This window comes from Rhinolophus hipposideros, assembly GCF_964194185.1.
Source record: "Rhinolophus hipposideros genome assembly, chromosome: 4".
In the NCBI taxonomy this organism is placed as follows: Eukaryota; Metazoa; Chordata; class Mammalia; order Chiroptera; family Rhinolophidae; genus Rhinolophus; species Rhinolophus hipposideros.
This window is the reverse complement of record NC_138050.1, coordinates 49,563,525-49,580,023: the sequence shown is the minus strand read 5'-3', so window position 1 is coordinate 49,580,023 and position 16,499 is coordinate 49,563,525. Positions and strand designations below refer to the sequence as shown.

Here is a 16,499-nt window from a genome sequence, read left to right as displayed (position 1 = left end):
GGGCAGAGGCTCACTTCCGGTTTCCTCGCTTCCTGTCATAGAGATGCAGGCCAGAGAGGCCCGGGGCGGCCACCCCAGCCCCGGGTGTATTTGATGGGCGCTTGTCAGGGAGTGAGGCTTGGCCTCTGTCTCTAGGGGTGCCAGAGTTCCCATTCTCATCCATCTGTAGGCCTTCCCAAAGGCTTATAGTTGGTATTTAGTATGGATGTAAAAGGGGCCACTACTAAACCTAAGCTCAGAGGCGGCCTGCATGGCAGGTCCTACAAACTCAAGAGCTCAGTAGTCACCACATAAGATGGTCTGAACATAAAAATTCCTAACTAATAGCTAGTCATGGCAGGTAGTCACTTCCTAGGCCTGTAGCTTCCTTGACAAAGGGTCAATCTTTCTCTTAAGTGAGCCTGTCTATTGTCTTTTTGCATCTAAGACAACATGCCTTTGAAATGTGAGAAATCTTTTCCATATACTTCAGGGCACACCCAAGCACCAGAACACAAGACCACAGAACCCCCTCATTGTTACATTGTTCCCCAATATCATCTCTATGTGCTATAAATGTTAACTCCTGTACCCACCAATATAAAAGCATGTGTTTTACGTCTTATCCAATCCCAGAGATCTCCCTGCTTTTCTTTCTCCCATCCCCTTAATCTACCACCAATGATTTCATGTAACCCTTATGTCTAATGTATCAAATAAGCTGAAAAACTGCCATTCTACGAGCATTTTCTCAATCTGTTGAGATTTTGCTTCCTTGCAATTGCCGTCAGTTTCACTCAAATAAACTAAAAATTCTCTACTGGTTTGGATGTTTCTTACATCGACATTGGGAACATGCTAGTGTTAGATTCTTCTCAGTATGGGTGATAGTTCTTCCTTCTTTCGACAAGAGTCCGAGGGGCAGTGGATAAAGGCAGTTGGCCAACAGCTCAAGATGACACCCCACTCCCTCCTCCATCTTGGGGAACTGGCCTCCAGTGCTCCACCCACATTAACTTTTTTAAGGGCATTTATGTTCCTTTTATACTTTTTTCTTTTGGATACTGAGTTTATACTGCAGAATTTAAGTAATCCAGTGGTTTTTTTTTTTTTTTGAAATTAACGTTCCAGTATAGTTATGTTCTTATACATACAACTAATATGTGTGTAAGTTACAGGAAAGGTAAACATTTGTTTAACTATTTACTAGCTACCATGTGTCAGGGTAGCTAATGGCAGTACATAAAGTCTCTGCGGGCAGAGTTTACATTCCAGTGAAGGGTAATGGAATATGCCACCCTAAAATGTCTGTAGATGTTCAGGATGTACTGATGCAAAATATGCTACTTTGGTATATTATTTTGAACTGTAGGTGCTTTAAAAACAGCAAATGGAAGGACAAGCATTCTCTGCATCCCCCCACCTGTACGTGCCTAAAGACAGATCCTCCAAAAGGAACTCAATTACTCAACTGTCATAAATCCCCTCCCCAGGAGTTTTGAACTGACACATCCAGACAAACTATCATATCTCCCATCTATTCTTCTAAGGGCTCATTCATCTCTCCTAAAAATCATTTTCATTTATTCTCCCCTAAGAGGCCTACATCACCCTTACCCTTTCCCTTTAAGATGGTATTTAAGCCTGAATTCTAAGCAACCTCAGGAATTACTAATTTTTTCCCCAGGTATCTACCATGTACATGTTAACAGACCTGTTTATTTTCCTCTTGTTAATCTGTCTTTTATTACAGGGGTCTCAGCCAAGAACTCAGAGGGTAAAGGGAAAATTTTTTTTCCACTTTCTAGAGTACAGTCAGTAAACCTTTTGTGGGGACTATTTGAGCAGAGACCTGAAAGAGGAAAATGCATGCCAGGTAGAGAGAACAGGAAGTGCATGCTTAGTGTGTTCTTGGTTCAGCAAGGATGCCAATATGACTGAAGCCCTGAGAATGAGGGGAAGTGATTGGCAGGTGAGAAGACTGAACAGGAAGCCAGAGGCTATGGTGAGAATTTGGGATTTCATTTTTATTGTGGTGGTCATAACATTTTTATCTTTTTCACCATTTTTAAGTGTACAGTTCACTGGCATTAAATACATTACATTGCTGTGCGACCATTGCCACCACCCATCTTTTTCATCTTCCCTAAGTGAAACTCTACCCATTAAACAACTCCCCATTCCCTCCTCCCTCCAGCCCCAAGTAACCATTATTGTACTTTCTGTCTCTATAAATTTAATGATTCTAGGTACCTCATAGAAATGTTATCATACAGTATTTGTCCTTTTGTAACTGGTTTATTTCACTTTGCATGCTTTCCAGGTTCATCTATGTTGTAGCATGTGTCTTAATTTCTTTTTTTAAGGCTGAACAATATTCCATTGTGTGTATGGCCCACATTTGTTTATTCATTCATCTGTTAATAGACACTTTGGTTGTTTTCATCTTTTGGCTGTTGTGAATAATGAAATACATCAGTCCCTGCTTTCATTTCCTTTGGGTATATACCCACAAGTGGGATTACTTGATCATACGGTAATTGTTTAATTTTTTGAGGAACTGTTTCCATAACAGCAACACAGGAGCTCCAATTTCTCCATATACTCACCAATGCTAGTTATTTCTTAATAACCATCCTGAGTATGAAGTGGTATCTCCTTGTGGTTTTGATTTGCATTTCCCTAATGATTAGTGATGTTGAGCATCTTTTAATACGCTTATTGGCCACTTGTGGGATTGATTTTAAGGGTAATAGACACCTTAGAGACAAAAAGTACACTGGATGGCATTAATGACATATTAGACATTACAGAAGATTAATGAATTTGAAGACATACCAATAGAAACTACCCAAAATGAGGAAAAAAATAACTGAAAAGAGATTAACAGAGCATCAATGAGCTGTGGGACTTCAGCTCACTAATATATGTGTAAATGGAGTTCCCAAAAAGACGAGAAGGGAGATAGAAAAAGTATTTGAAGAAACAATGGCTGCTATTTTTATAAATTGGACGAAAGCTATAAACCTATAGTACAGATCCATGAAACTCAATGAACCGCAAGCACAAGAAATGTTAAATATACATAATCACACATCAAAATGCTTAAAACCAGTGATAATCTTAAAATCAGCCGGAGTAAAAAGACACATCATGTACAGAAGAACAAGAAAGGGTGAGAGAAGACGCTAATTGGAAGAAGCTCTGGCAGGCTGCCTCTAAGATGGCCCCTAATGAGCCCACTTCCTGGTGTTTACAGCCTTGTATCACCACTCCCTTCCCTTGAGTGTGGGCCAGGCATTGTGACAAGCTTCTTACGAATAGAATACAGCAAAATAACAGGATGTCACATCAGATTACAAGACTGTGATTTCCAACATGTTTACTCCCTCCTTCCCCCACCTTTATGTCTCTTATAGCTCTCACTCTGAAGGAATCAAACTACCATGTTGTGAGCTGTGCTAGGGAGAGGGTCCGTATAGCAAGGAACTGAGGTCTCTGGTCAATAGCAAGCAAGGGCCTAAAGCTTGCTAATAGTTACATAAGTGAACTTGGAAGTACATCCTCCCCTAGACCACCTTGAGATGACTACAGCCCTGGCTGTAGTCATTAGGGAAATACAAATGAACACCACAGGATACTATTATACACTGGTTAGAATGGCTAAAATTAAATGAACTGTTCAAATCAAAACCACAGTAAGATACCACTTACACCCATGCGATGACTAGAATGAAAAAGAAGGATGCAAGTATTACTTGGCAAGGACAGAGAGGAACTGGATTCTCATACACTGCTAGTGGGAATGTAAAATGCACAACCACTTGGGAATACAGTTTGGCAGTTTTTAAAAATTAAGCATACACCTACCATAGGACCCAGCCATTCCGCTGTGTTTACCCAAGAGATATGAAAGCACATGTCCATACAAAGGCTTGTAAACAAATATAACAGTTTTACTTGTTAAGAGTCCCAAACTGGAAACAACTCAAATGCCCAACAACAGGCAAATGTTCATCACTACACATTCGTTCATATTTTGGACAACTTCCTTAAAATATAGTCCCCAAAATTAACTACCAGAATAGGAGGTAGAAACACTTTATAGCTCATGTCACATACAATCAGATACCCGTCAAAATAAGTACTTGTGTATTTGCAGCTTTTCAAACTTACCAGAGTTCTATGTAGTATGTACCTGAGGTTTTGTTCACACTGAACTTACGTACCTGATTGTTCTGCACTGCTGTTAATGTGTTTGGTACAGGGATGAGAAAATGGGGAAAGATTTTGACTTCAGAAGTACAATCGTCATAGCAGAAATCTTCCTTCCCTTTGAATCCAGAACGGTAGCTGTGGTAACTTGGCTATTCCTCCACTGTATGCCGTCAGCCCCTTGAACCTAATCTTGTCTGTGACAATGTTGACAAATAAAAAGAGAGTGATGCTGTGTAGTTTCCAAGGGTAGGTCCTTGAAACTTTGAAACTTTCACCTGGGTCTTTGAGAAGATTGCTAGTTGCGCGTAGTAAGTCCATCATCCAGAGACTTCATTTTGTGAGCGTGTCCAAACTAGTCATGTGGAGTTGCCTGATCAGCCCTCAGGAGTTCTGTCCATATCAGTCAGGGCACCAAATATGTGAGAGAACATCCTTCAGGTGACTCTAGCTTCAGGTATCATCTAACTGCTATTGAAGGAGGCCTTTCTCCAGATCTCGGAGATATAATAAATGGTTTAAAGCCATAAGTTCTGGAGTGGTTTGCAATGTAGCAAAAACCAAGACAGTAGCATAAATGTACTAAGGCAAACTGGTAGACTTTCAGCTGGGATACTTCTGTTTGGGAACTTTGCTATGTTGTGCCCCATTTGATCACACAAATCTTTGAAGGCAAAGAAGACATTTTTTGGTTTAATTTGTGATTCAACCTACCATCCCATCCATTTCTCCTTTGATTCAGTATTAAATACCCAGGACAGACACTCAATAAACGATAAACTTAGTATGGTTGCCTTCACGTTATTGAGTGAAGAAAACATATAACTTTCCAACATTAAAATGCCATATTAAATACATTAAAATGAGCACTATTTTGGCTATGTCCATACTAGTTTTCTAAATTTGGGTTCTAAGTTCACTTCTGAATTACTTAGCTGATTACTTTAATGTAAATATAATCAATTTCCACACTGCTATTACCACTTTACATAACACTGAAGATGTCCTATTTCAATGTTTATGGTGGAGGTGGGAAAAAGGGTGAATTGTAAGGGTCTACAAAGCAGGAAAAGGGGCACTTATTGCCTAAGTGGACCACCGACAATAATGCTTTATATTATTAAACAATGTAAATACTCCACCGTTAGTTCTTGCTGTATTGTCTGTGGTAAGACTGATTGTGTTAACATGACAACTCTAAGGGGAGAAGCCATGTTTAACTTTTATCCCTAAGAACTCTGGACAGTTTATAAACATTAAGTACCAGCCTAAATGAAAACAAAATCTATCATGGGTACTAGAAAAAAAACCTCAAAGAATATTCCTGATTTACAATAAACCAGTGGCATAATCTTTAAATTGATAGGATACTATGTCAATTGCCAGAGGCAAGTGGACAAATACTATTAGACAATTATTAAACACAGGTTTGTCAGAGTTTAAGAGCAGACAAAAAAATCTCAGCTGAATTTTTATACAAGTCTTTATTTACAACTTGTTTTAACAACTGTACACTTTTTGCAGCCTTGAAAACATTTTTGTACTTGAATGGGAAAATATAGTTTGACCAAATCATAACTTTATTCTTCATATACATATATTATATGCATACATATAAACATATACATATAATTAATACCGTAACAAGTTGGCAGTCATAAAATTAAAATGATTAAGTGATATCAAAAGGAAATATAAGATTTCAGAACAATTAAAAATCTGTCTTTTGTGGTTTCTTGGACCTTATATTTTTGTAACGTTAATAAAAATTTCTTACTGAGGCTCTCTTAACAAGTCATTCACCTCAGAAAACAGTGAGAAAATCCACCAATCTAACACACAGTAAATGGCTGGTAAACTTGGTAAACAGGTGAAAAAATATTTGGATGCTGTTATATACAATGTTGCTAAATCTGTATTGATTCCACTTATGAAGTGAGAAATTTAGAGTCCTGTGTGGATTTCAATTTTGGATTATAATGACAAAGAATGAAATTGTGAAATTATAAATAGTCAACCAGACATAAAAATATACCTAGCAATATCCTTTTCTTGCAAAGGCTAAACTGCAAGGTGGAGAACTACAGTGTCAAATATGAAACTAACAACAATTCACACCGATCAATAATACTTAAGACACGAGTATAAGGCTTTAGAGGTGGGACTGTAATCAATACAATTCCAACTCCAATGTACTAAGGTGTTTTCCAGCTCATCTGAAAAATTTAAAAAATACTCTAGAAAAAAAAAAGCCTCTTTCTATCCCCAAATCTTTAATAGAATTTATTAATCAAAATAAGGCAAATTATTAAATGTGTTTGAATTTTACCATTCATTCTATAACTAAAAATTGGGTGTTACAAATGGTGGGGCAATTGTCAAAACATGAAAATTGCAAAATAAGATAAACCTGGAAATTATTCCTTGGAGTACAAAGCATTCTGAATTACACGTAACCTGTAAACAGCAAAGTTAGTGACAGCAATGACATTTTAGTGCATGTGAATTTTAAACAACTAAGGCTATTAAAAAACAAAGGCTACTATTAAAAAAAAACTAGAAGGCCTCAAATGATTGACATTGGTGTACAGTCATGTCCTGTATTTATACTAAAATGCTATTTCTTATTTCAAGCATATTGAAAATTTCCCATAACTAATATAAATCTCTGTAGAACACACATTAAATTAGGCCACCAAGAAAATAATAACTCAATCATACTGTTTACTCATCTGAACTTGAACGACAATAAGAATTTCATCATAATTTGCTTGGAATTTGACAAGTCTGTTGCTTGATTAAAAAAATTTTAAAAGGAAGAGGAAAGCATCATGACTTCCTTAACAGGATTGTTTTAACTAAGCTGACTCAAAATAATTATGATTAGTTTCTTATTTTCATTAAAAACTCAAAGATGAATTACTATAGATCCTTTTAGTTATGTTAAGCACTTTAGTAACAGGCCAAGTGAATTAGTAAATATTAAAAAATGTTTCATTAGCTATGTCACTGGAATAAAATGTCTGTTGCATACATAAAACTTAACTTGATTTATAATCCAACTTATTAAGAGCAAGAAACTATGAAGAAAACCAAAGAAATTATTTGGATCCTGATGTACCTTAAAAGTGAAAAATAATCAAATGTGATTTTAGGGACAAATACAAAAAACTGTTGGCAACTTTCATTAGATCTATATAGATTTAAAAGTAACAAAAAAGAAAAATATGTGTTTATCAATTTTTATTTGTAAATAAATTAAGCATTCATCAGTTTTCTGCTCCATAGGTGTTAGAAACCATGTATCATCAATGTTAAAACACTAAATAAAAAACAAAAAAAAACCCTGAAGATACTAAGTTATGATTTATGAAATGATTTAATTATATTACTTGAAAAGTAAAGTGCTGAGAATCTGTTTAAAAATACATATTGAAAACCTAGTTTCCAAGAATGGGGTTTTAATTTTTCCAAGGGTCTTTAAAAAGGGCTGGTGTTAATTTTAATAAGAAAAATAGCTTTATTCAACAATGTGGTAAAATCTAAGAGTTATCCTAAGTTGATTGAATACCTTTATTTTGTCCTTATTTTCTCTTTGGGTATTATAGCACTGGCAAAAAGCATTTTCTGCAATGATAAAAATGTTCTATATCTGTGTTGTCGAATATGATAACCATTATCCACATGTGGCTGCTGAAGCACTTCAAGTGTGTCTAGGTGACTGGGAAACCAAGTTTTTAATTTTAATTAAATTTAAATTGTCACATGTGGCTAGTGGCTAATGAATTAAGACAATGCAGGTCTAGAAATCTGTTCTTACCTAGATTAACAGGAAGCCAACGGATGATAAAGACAATTAGGAGACCTATCTATTCAACAACTATTTAGTAGATATTCAAAACATATTTTGTCTCCGTGCGCGCCAACGTGCGCTTAATTTTTTACTTTGGGAGGACAAAAAGCAGCTCTTCTCTCAAAGGTCAGGGTCAAGACTTCTCTATTTCAGTGCTGCTCTCTTATGGGTGATCTGCTTAGGCAAAGCATACCACTAGAATAGGGGGTACTGTAGAAGAAAATATTTCAGCAACTGTTCACACTATAAAAACATTTCTTTCATCTGAAAACACAAAATAAAACAAAACTCTAAGAGAATGTGCTTATGGGCAAATCTTTCTATTCTTTGGCAATAATCAATATAAGAACAAATATTTCAGTACTTTTGCACTATGATTTGAATACTAATATATTCGTTATAAATGGAAGCGTCCTGATACCTAAAAACATTTCTCAATAGAACAAGCCAAAAAACTTTGTTATATTAGAACTTAAGAAAATGGCCAAGTTCATAAAGCATATTTGTTATGTAGAACTAAGAATGTTTCTGTAGTATTCTGCCATCTTTCTGATCATGTAATAAAGTCAAATGATCTACCTTTTCCCATCATCTCACCCCCACCACTTTCCAGATTCTCTGATGGCACGGCTCCTGGAACATGGCTGACTGTCTTTATCCTGTCCTTGGGTATATGCAATAATGAAGAAATTAGAAAACTCAAGGACAGTTTGTAGATTTGTATTTTAGGAGACAGGGAAATCAAAGGTAAGAACATCTTCTGATTCACCAGAAGATTGTTTACTTTTTATTACTGCAACTCCAGAAAACACAAAGTTTCAAGGATGTTTGCATTCGGACAACTTAAGTTTCATGAGTTATTAACTTTTTATAAAGAATGTTATTAATGTGAAATACAAAATGTAATTCATTCCTAGTAGCCCCTACCCAGCTCCAATTAGATTTCCAGACTTAGAACTTCACATCAAACTTTAAAAATTTCAGGAAGAGTACATAGCCCGTTTATTTGGGCAATCTTTTATATTTTTCTTAGTGAGTGTTCCAAATTAAGGAAAAGAACCCCAGTGGAACAGATTTAAATAGAACATGCCACAGAAAGGTACAAGGAAAATAATTATCTAATATTAGTAAAGTGCTGTGAATCTTGTAGTGAAGTATAAATAATACATAAATGATTAGGAATAATAGTAAATAATATTAAGATACTCATCTCTAATAGTGACATATAAACACACAATGCAAAGTATATATACAGTTTTCACTGTGCATAAGTTGACAAATATACCAAGAATAAATGAGTCCATTTTATGAATTTCATAATATAACTGTTAAACTAATTGTTTTCCTTTGTCAATTTAGAGATCTCTAAAATGTTAACATCTGCTCAGAAGTCTCCCACATACATTATTAAAGCCTGAGCATGCTTGGGTAGTTTTCTTTTTCTCGCTTTGAGACTGTTCTCCTTATGACATTTAAGCTCTGAGTAGATATGATCCAGGATATTTGAGAGCCCCCAGGGGCCTAAAATTTTGAGGCTATGGATACCGTCTCTGATGATTTCATCTTCAGATCCTAAATATCTAATTCAGAGCCTGGAGGTAATGTATCAGGTATGTAAAGGCTCTCCTTGAATATATTTTTTGAAATATCTACTTTTGCTTTCATTTTAAACAAAATTTTCTGTGGGGCTACTTTGTATAATTAAGAGGAAACACAAAATTGAGCCTATGGTTTATAAACTAGATAAAGGAGATCTAGATAACTGTTAGAAGTCGGTAGTGATTTTCAGCCACCACAGACTTCTTCTCATCTCATCAAATGACAGTATCCTTAATGGCCTTAAATCATTACCTTAGGTTAAATAATAGGTTAACAGTTTTCAAATGAAAATAGATGCTTTTCCTTCCAATGACAATGTAACAGTTAATATCGTGCCCAGTTCATGCCCACTGATGGAAAGAATAATGATAAAATTCTATTTTTGCCTACGCTTTTTGAATGATCATGTAATAAAGTCAGATGATTTTATGTCAACTATTACTTTAGGAACATTTGTTAAGACAGTGTGAATTTTAACTGTATCAGTACTTTCATCTGTCTGGAGATTTGTTTACGATTAGGCCATTTCTTATCCTGATAATCTATTCTACTCTCTAGCAATGAATTTGCCTTAACAGCAGTTCTGTTATTTTGTCAGATTTCTATGCTCACTTACATACAGCATACAAACTTATCTTACAGAATCTTATTAGAAAATATTAGAAAACAGAAAAATACTGAAGAGAGACATCACATAATTGCTGATATATAATTGTTAGAAAACACTTATAGATCCTTCATAATTGCCAAAACTCATATACTTGCCATAATTAGGTTCAGGTCTCTAGTGTCTCAAATAAACTAATGTCCCTTTTCTATCATGGTAAGTGCAATGGTAAGAATCCAAGTATAGTTCAAGATAATGCTAAATATAAATATTATGTTTTCATAAAGATAATACATGTAACTGGATTGATAAAAGGCTATTTAAAAACAAAATGATCAGTACATACTTCCCAAGAACATAATCAGTGATTTAAGTAAGCTAAATATTAAAGGTTTCTGTGATTTGAGGGAATGGGGAAGGGCAAAAATTAGCTATGTCAGTAACGAATTATTATTTTTTAGGCTTTTGATAAATGAATATTTACTGCAAAATTTTAGGACAATAAAATTATTGTGCTGAAATTAGACAATAAAACCTTTTCAAATTTTTCAATAAAAGGAACATATACCAATTATTAGTTAAATATGCTTTATAGTAAGTAAAAATTGGATAACAGATACATTGAGAATAGCCTTCCTCATATAAAAACTCCATGATATAAAATATTGAAATCATTATAGTTACAAGGTCTGTTTTATTATAGAATAAGGTCTGAAACCACTTTCGAAATGTAATGAAACTGGGTTGTACAACTACCAAAATAAGCTGCCATTTTGACAGTGGGGACTATAGGAAAAGAGATTAACATTATTGAACGAAAAACCCTTTTAACTTATAAAAAAGGGAAAAATAAAAACATGGTAAAATAATTTTCGAAGCTTCTAATATCCCATTTTTCTTTTGTTGAGTACACTCTTTCATCCTATTTTAGGATAAAACATAGGTTTCACTGTTGAGAAGTACAATGCTACATCCATTTCTAGTGAAAGAGTACCTTCATAATATAAAGTTAAAGAGTCAAAATATCCTTCCATAGTTTAATGAATAGACAACAAAAAGCATTTTGTCTTAAGGTTGTTATTTTGCCCTTAGCAAAAACAAAATGCCAGGCACTTTCCTCTCACTTTAGGATCACAAGTATTCTGATCCATGTGTCTGTGAGTTAGCTAGGTTTACACTAGCTATGAGTTGTGGATGCTTTTTCAGATGAATCTCACATGTTCTAACTGAGGACAATTGTAACATTCCTGGAGTCAAATCTGGACAATTGGAGATTAGATGCAGATAGTTAAAACAATTTTAAAATTTTAGATTTCTGTTCCAAGACAATTCTTATACTGGGCAAAACATTTTCAAATTTTAACATGGTATTATCTTTAAAAGATGAATACTTGTCTGAGAGTAACAGACACTCAAAAGTATTTCATATCATTAGTAAGAATGAACAAAACTGTTACTGAAAAGGAGATGTGAGTAAAGTAGCTCATAAATAAAATGTTCTTTCTTCAACTTAACTCATCTTTCCCTTATCACTTATTGCTGATCCATTGGCACAGCATGGTTTCATGCCTTTGTGAAAACTAATGAAATATATAGGCTGATGTTTCTGACTGGATAACATTTAGCTTAATTTTATATAACTGATCTTTAATTATGTAAATAAAACAATAAAACCTCAAGAAAATCACAGACAACATTTCCCTATTATAATCTAATCACCCCATTAAGCCAATTTTACCAGGCTAAGGCTATCTAACAGAAATAATTTAATCTTGATCAATCTTGGAACATGGGTCATTTAGGGGCTTCTTTTTCTTAGTTGTTATTGAGTAATTAGACAAATGATAAAAAGATATGACTGTATTTTTAAAAGTTCTTTTAAGTACATCTGTACTATTTATTCTCTTTAGATATGATAAACTACAATATTTGTTGGATTTTTTTCCCCATTATGAACTTCTTAAATGCATACTGCAGAACATAAGTTATGCTTTACTATTCCTTAGTTATTTACTTTGTATTTTCTTACCCTTGTTAGAAGGAAAACAGAAAATAAGCTCTTTGTTTGTAAGAATTCAAACACTAGGCTGATGGCTCACCCTGACCTCATGCAATAACATTGTACTTACTCCACTACTGAGGCCAGGACTAGCTTCACTGTCCAAGTGAACTGTGGTTTCATGAAGCTACTATATGTAAGGAGTTTGTGAAAATATAGTATAGCATAGCTTACATTTAGATGAAGCACTCAACATCTTTTAAACTCTCCAATAGACCATACATCATCACAAACCTCCTAAGAAATTATTAATCATTACTGGGTCAATAAAAATTTCATAAATCCTGCCCAAAGGTGGAGCAATGGAAACAGGGTTGGTTGTCACTGACACAGCTAAGTTTTATTTCTGCTTTTTTTAAACATCATAGAATGTTTAGAAATACGATTTCTTCTATGTAATGAAAGTAATATACTAAAAGGAGTTAAAGTTATGAATGTAAACACCAAAATAACAGCATGCAACAGATGCTGAAGAAAAATAAGAAATAAAACTTCCTTCTAAAAGTTTGGGACCTTTCTAACCCATTTAGAGGATTGTATCTGAGTAGGTGGGTAGGTAGGAGAACAAGACTGGGACAGTAAATAGAGGACTAAAATTAAAACCTCTTATCTTATGGGATATAATCATTCTAATGAATAGTTCACAGACTCCTTTATGTTCATCTACCTTACTCTCCGGGTATACTTTCCCAATAATTTTAATTTCACCAAGGTTAGTGTGCATGACCTATTTTAAAATAGTTGAATCCTTACGCTATTTGTGAAATGAGGAAGTGGGGGTTAGAACCATCTTAAATAGTTTTTGACCCTTTATTGTCAAAGCTTTCCATGTTGATTAGGACTGCTTAGCCTCCTGAATCTTCACAATGTATTCTACTCATGTGGTTCTCTAAATTATTATTAATTCTGCCTGCTTTACAGTCTAATCAGGCAGAAGTATCCACACTGCATTTAGACTTCTGTAATTAATAGGAAAATTAGTACAATGCATGGAGTCATTTCTGTATATATTCTAATACTTTCTTCAAGAACAGTTTCTGAGGACAAATGAAAACACTACAATTTTTAGTTCGATTTTCTTATTAAAAAAGGAAGTGAGGATTTAAAATCAAACATCTGAATACAAGTGTCTGAAAATTCTTAATTTAGTTTGATTCCAAGTTACTGATTTGTATTTAAGATACAGAACTAAATGAAACCTGAACTTTCAAACAGCAAGTATATGAAATAAAATCCTCTTATTAGGTGACCTATCTAAAAACAAAAACAACAACAACAAAATCAACCTAATTTCAGTAATTTTTTGCTTTAAAAAATGGGGTATGGTGCAAGAAAAAGGCTGGAGGGGAACTTAAATATAACTGGGAACCAAATACTTAAGTCAACATATAAAGTCAGACAGAGGCATTCCATTTTCAAATAAGTGATATTTTACATTTATATAGCACCCTATATAGTAAAAGTGCTTTACAATCATTATGACTTGGCAGCCATTCATCAATGTAATTAACATGGTTTACAATGTATCAATAAATCTAAGCACTTTGAGGCAACCAAATACCCAAGGGAATCTGTTCAGCAGCAAATTCTTGGACTAATACGTAGAATTAAGAAAAAATGTAAAGGAGACCTGTCATAACATCACACATAAGAAGTCACTTATTGATCTTAATGACTGATATTAAGATGTTAAGTATAGAAGGGCTTATAGTAATGAATAGGTAAAACACACGAGCTGCAAGTCAACAAGGAAATTGCCCAAAAGGGAAGTTACTTGTCAGCATATGAAAAATAAATATTTCAGATGTGGAGGGCAACTGAAGCCATAAATGTAAGCTACACTGCCAGAACTTGATCCTCAGTTACTGTGATATTCCAGAAGAAGACAAAATTAATGCACTGACTGATTTTTTTCCTTCTGTAATTTACCCCCAAATAACCTAACCAATGTATTCACTTCTGCCAGCAATAAGATAGCAGGAAATAATAACATTCTATATATTTATGTTTTAAAAATAGTTTCCAAATCTTTGAACAAATTTAATTTCCTATAAAACAATGCGAAAACTCATTTTTTCCCTCTAAATAATTCTATCAGGTGCCTGGATGAGATCTGATTAGCACCTCTGCCAATGTATTTATGTTTTTGCAAAAAGTGCCCTTGCCAACCATTCATTTTATATAGTAAGTATGCAAGTTATTTGAAGTGCATTTGAAAAACAATTGAAAACACAGATTAATACATCATAGAAAGATTAATTCCCTTTAAACAAAGACATTCTTATAAAGCATGGTAACACAGAGGCACAATAAAGAATATAAATTGTATATCAATTATTGGCAGAAAATCTAATCCATTACAAAGCCTACACCACTGGGAAAAGGACATTTTCATACAAAGAAAAGTACTACACTATTATACAACACTTTTAATTGGGCATTTAAAAATTTTTGGCACATTAAAAGGAACTGAAAAGACTACAAAATAAAGGACAAAGAAACTAAAACATAACAGACACAGGAGAGAGAACATCCTCAAATAGGAAACAACTAATTAACATAAAACAGAGACAAAGAATAAGCTGGCTGAATTTCCTGAAATGGTGTTATATGTAACAGAAGTATGTTTTAAAATTCGGATGTTTTTATTCTAGTGGCAAGACATGTCTACCTTGCTGAGGTTGGTTGAACATGGCCCGGGTACGATCTTCTTGTGCTGGTTGCTTGTCTTTGTCTAGCCAGAAAGGACTGCCCTGAACCTGTACTAGCAAGCCTATCTTCAGCCGCCTTTTTATGCAGAGTCATTCCCTATATAACAAAAAAGAAAGGCAATCAATGAAAAAATAGTGGAACATAACTCTTACAAAAGAAAATTTCATCATCAATGAATAAACAGTGGAACATACTCTCCCAAAAGAAAATTTTATCATGCAGAATTTGTTACATTGTATTATAAGGCACATAATTAGGAATGTTAATTTTGTTCATCATATATTAAAATCTGATAGAGAAATATTAGTTTGAACAATTAGGTACAAATTTTCCTTTGGGAAAATTAAGGCTTAATTTTCTGAATTTATAACCAATATATAATACAGATTTTTGGAATACATTACTATTTTCAATCTTCATACTTCCCTTTCAAATCAAATACAGGAAGTGATTTTCCAAGAAAAAAGTGCAACTGATTGGTAGCAGTTGATTCGAGGTTTTGTGGAAATCATAGGGCATACTGAGAACGGAAAACCACAAATGCACTTGCCGTTTTTTAAGGTAGGAAGGCACCTTAAGGTAGGAAGGCACATTACGTTATAACACATACCAGCATGCTGTTTTTCTTCACTCCAGGCAGACTTGTATTCTCAAACAAATTAAGAAAAGTTCCTGACAGTCCCAAACAGAGGGCCCAACAGAGAGCCGGGGGTCTTTCTTGAAGACAGGAGGATGGCCTACTAGCTTAGAAGGGAGAGAAGCCACAATTGCTGGGCCCAGAGCATCTTAACAGAAGAAAGGTAACCTCTGGGAGCGTGCTCTCTGAACATGGAGGAATAACAACAATAAAAAACCCTGTGAGATCAGGACAAAAATGGTTTTGGTGATCATTTAATAAACCAATGACGAACCCTAGCCAGAGAAACATTAAGGATTGAGAGTGGGTGTTTAAATCTCACCAGTGATTGGATACAAGTAAACTGATGGGAGGAAATGGAAGGAGGCAAAGAGGAAGAAATGAGCAACTGGGAGCTAGGAGGAGAGTCAGGCAGATAAGCCAAGCTATGTGAAAAGACACACAGATTTTCCAGAATGAACTGGACAAACTGGCACAGACGACAGAAGACTGAAACATAAATCTTCCTATCACTAGTTAGCTGCTAGGGAACACACTGGTCATGGCTTTGCATTTTTAATAGAACTGCAGTCTACCCAAACACACAACATTCCTCCATTTTACAAATGAGAAAATCCAGAAGTTTTTTCACTCAATTTGAAATCAAAGCATTTAAAGATTTGAGTAAAACTGGTAAATATCTATTGGTAATCTTTATTAATTTGGCTACCTATATTAATAATATTTTGTTTAAAATACACTATTTTTTTGAATTTCACATTCCAAGTAACTTATTCAAATTCTTCATACATTTTTAAGACCTTAGTGTCCATCACAAAGCCATTCTCTGAGATACTTA

General features: G+C 34.4%; 1 protein-coding gene across 2 annotated transcripts in view; it reads right to left on the bottom strand.

Annotated features, from left to right (window-relative positions):
* Positions 1–10,720: 10,720 nt before the first annotated feature.
* Positions 10,721–16,499, bottom strand: part of HOOK3 (hook microtubule tethering protein 3) — an 81,953-nt gene continuing 76,174 nt past the window's right edge. For both annotated transcript variants that reach the window (XM_081045774.1, XM_081045775.1), the window contains one exon: positions 10,721–15,120. In XM_081045774.1, the coding sequence (XP_080901900.1) occupies positions 14,980–15,120 (141 nt within the window). In that variant the 3' untranslated portion in view covers positions 10,721–14,979. The remainder of the gene's footprint in view (positions 15,121–16,499) is intronic.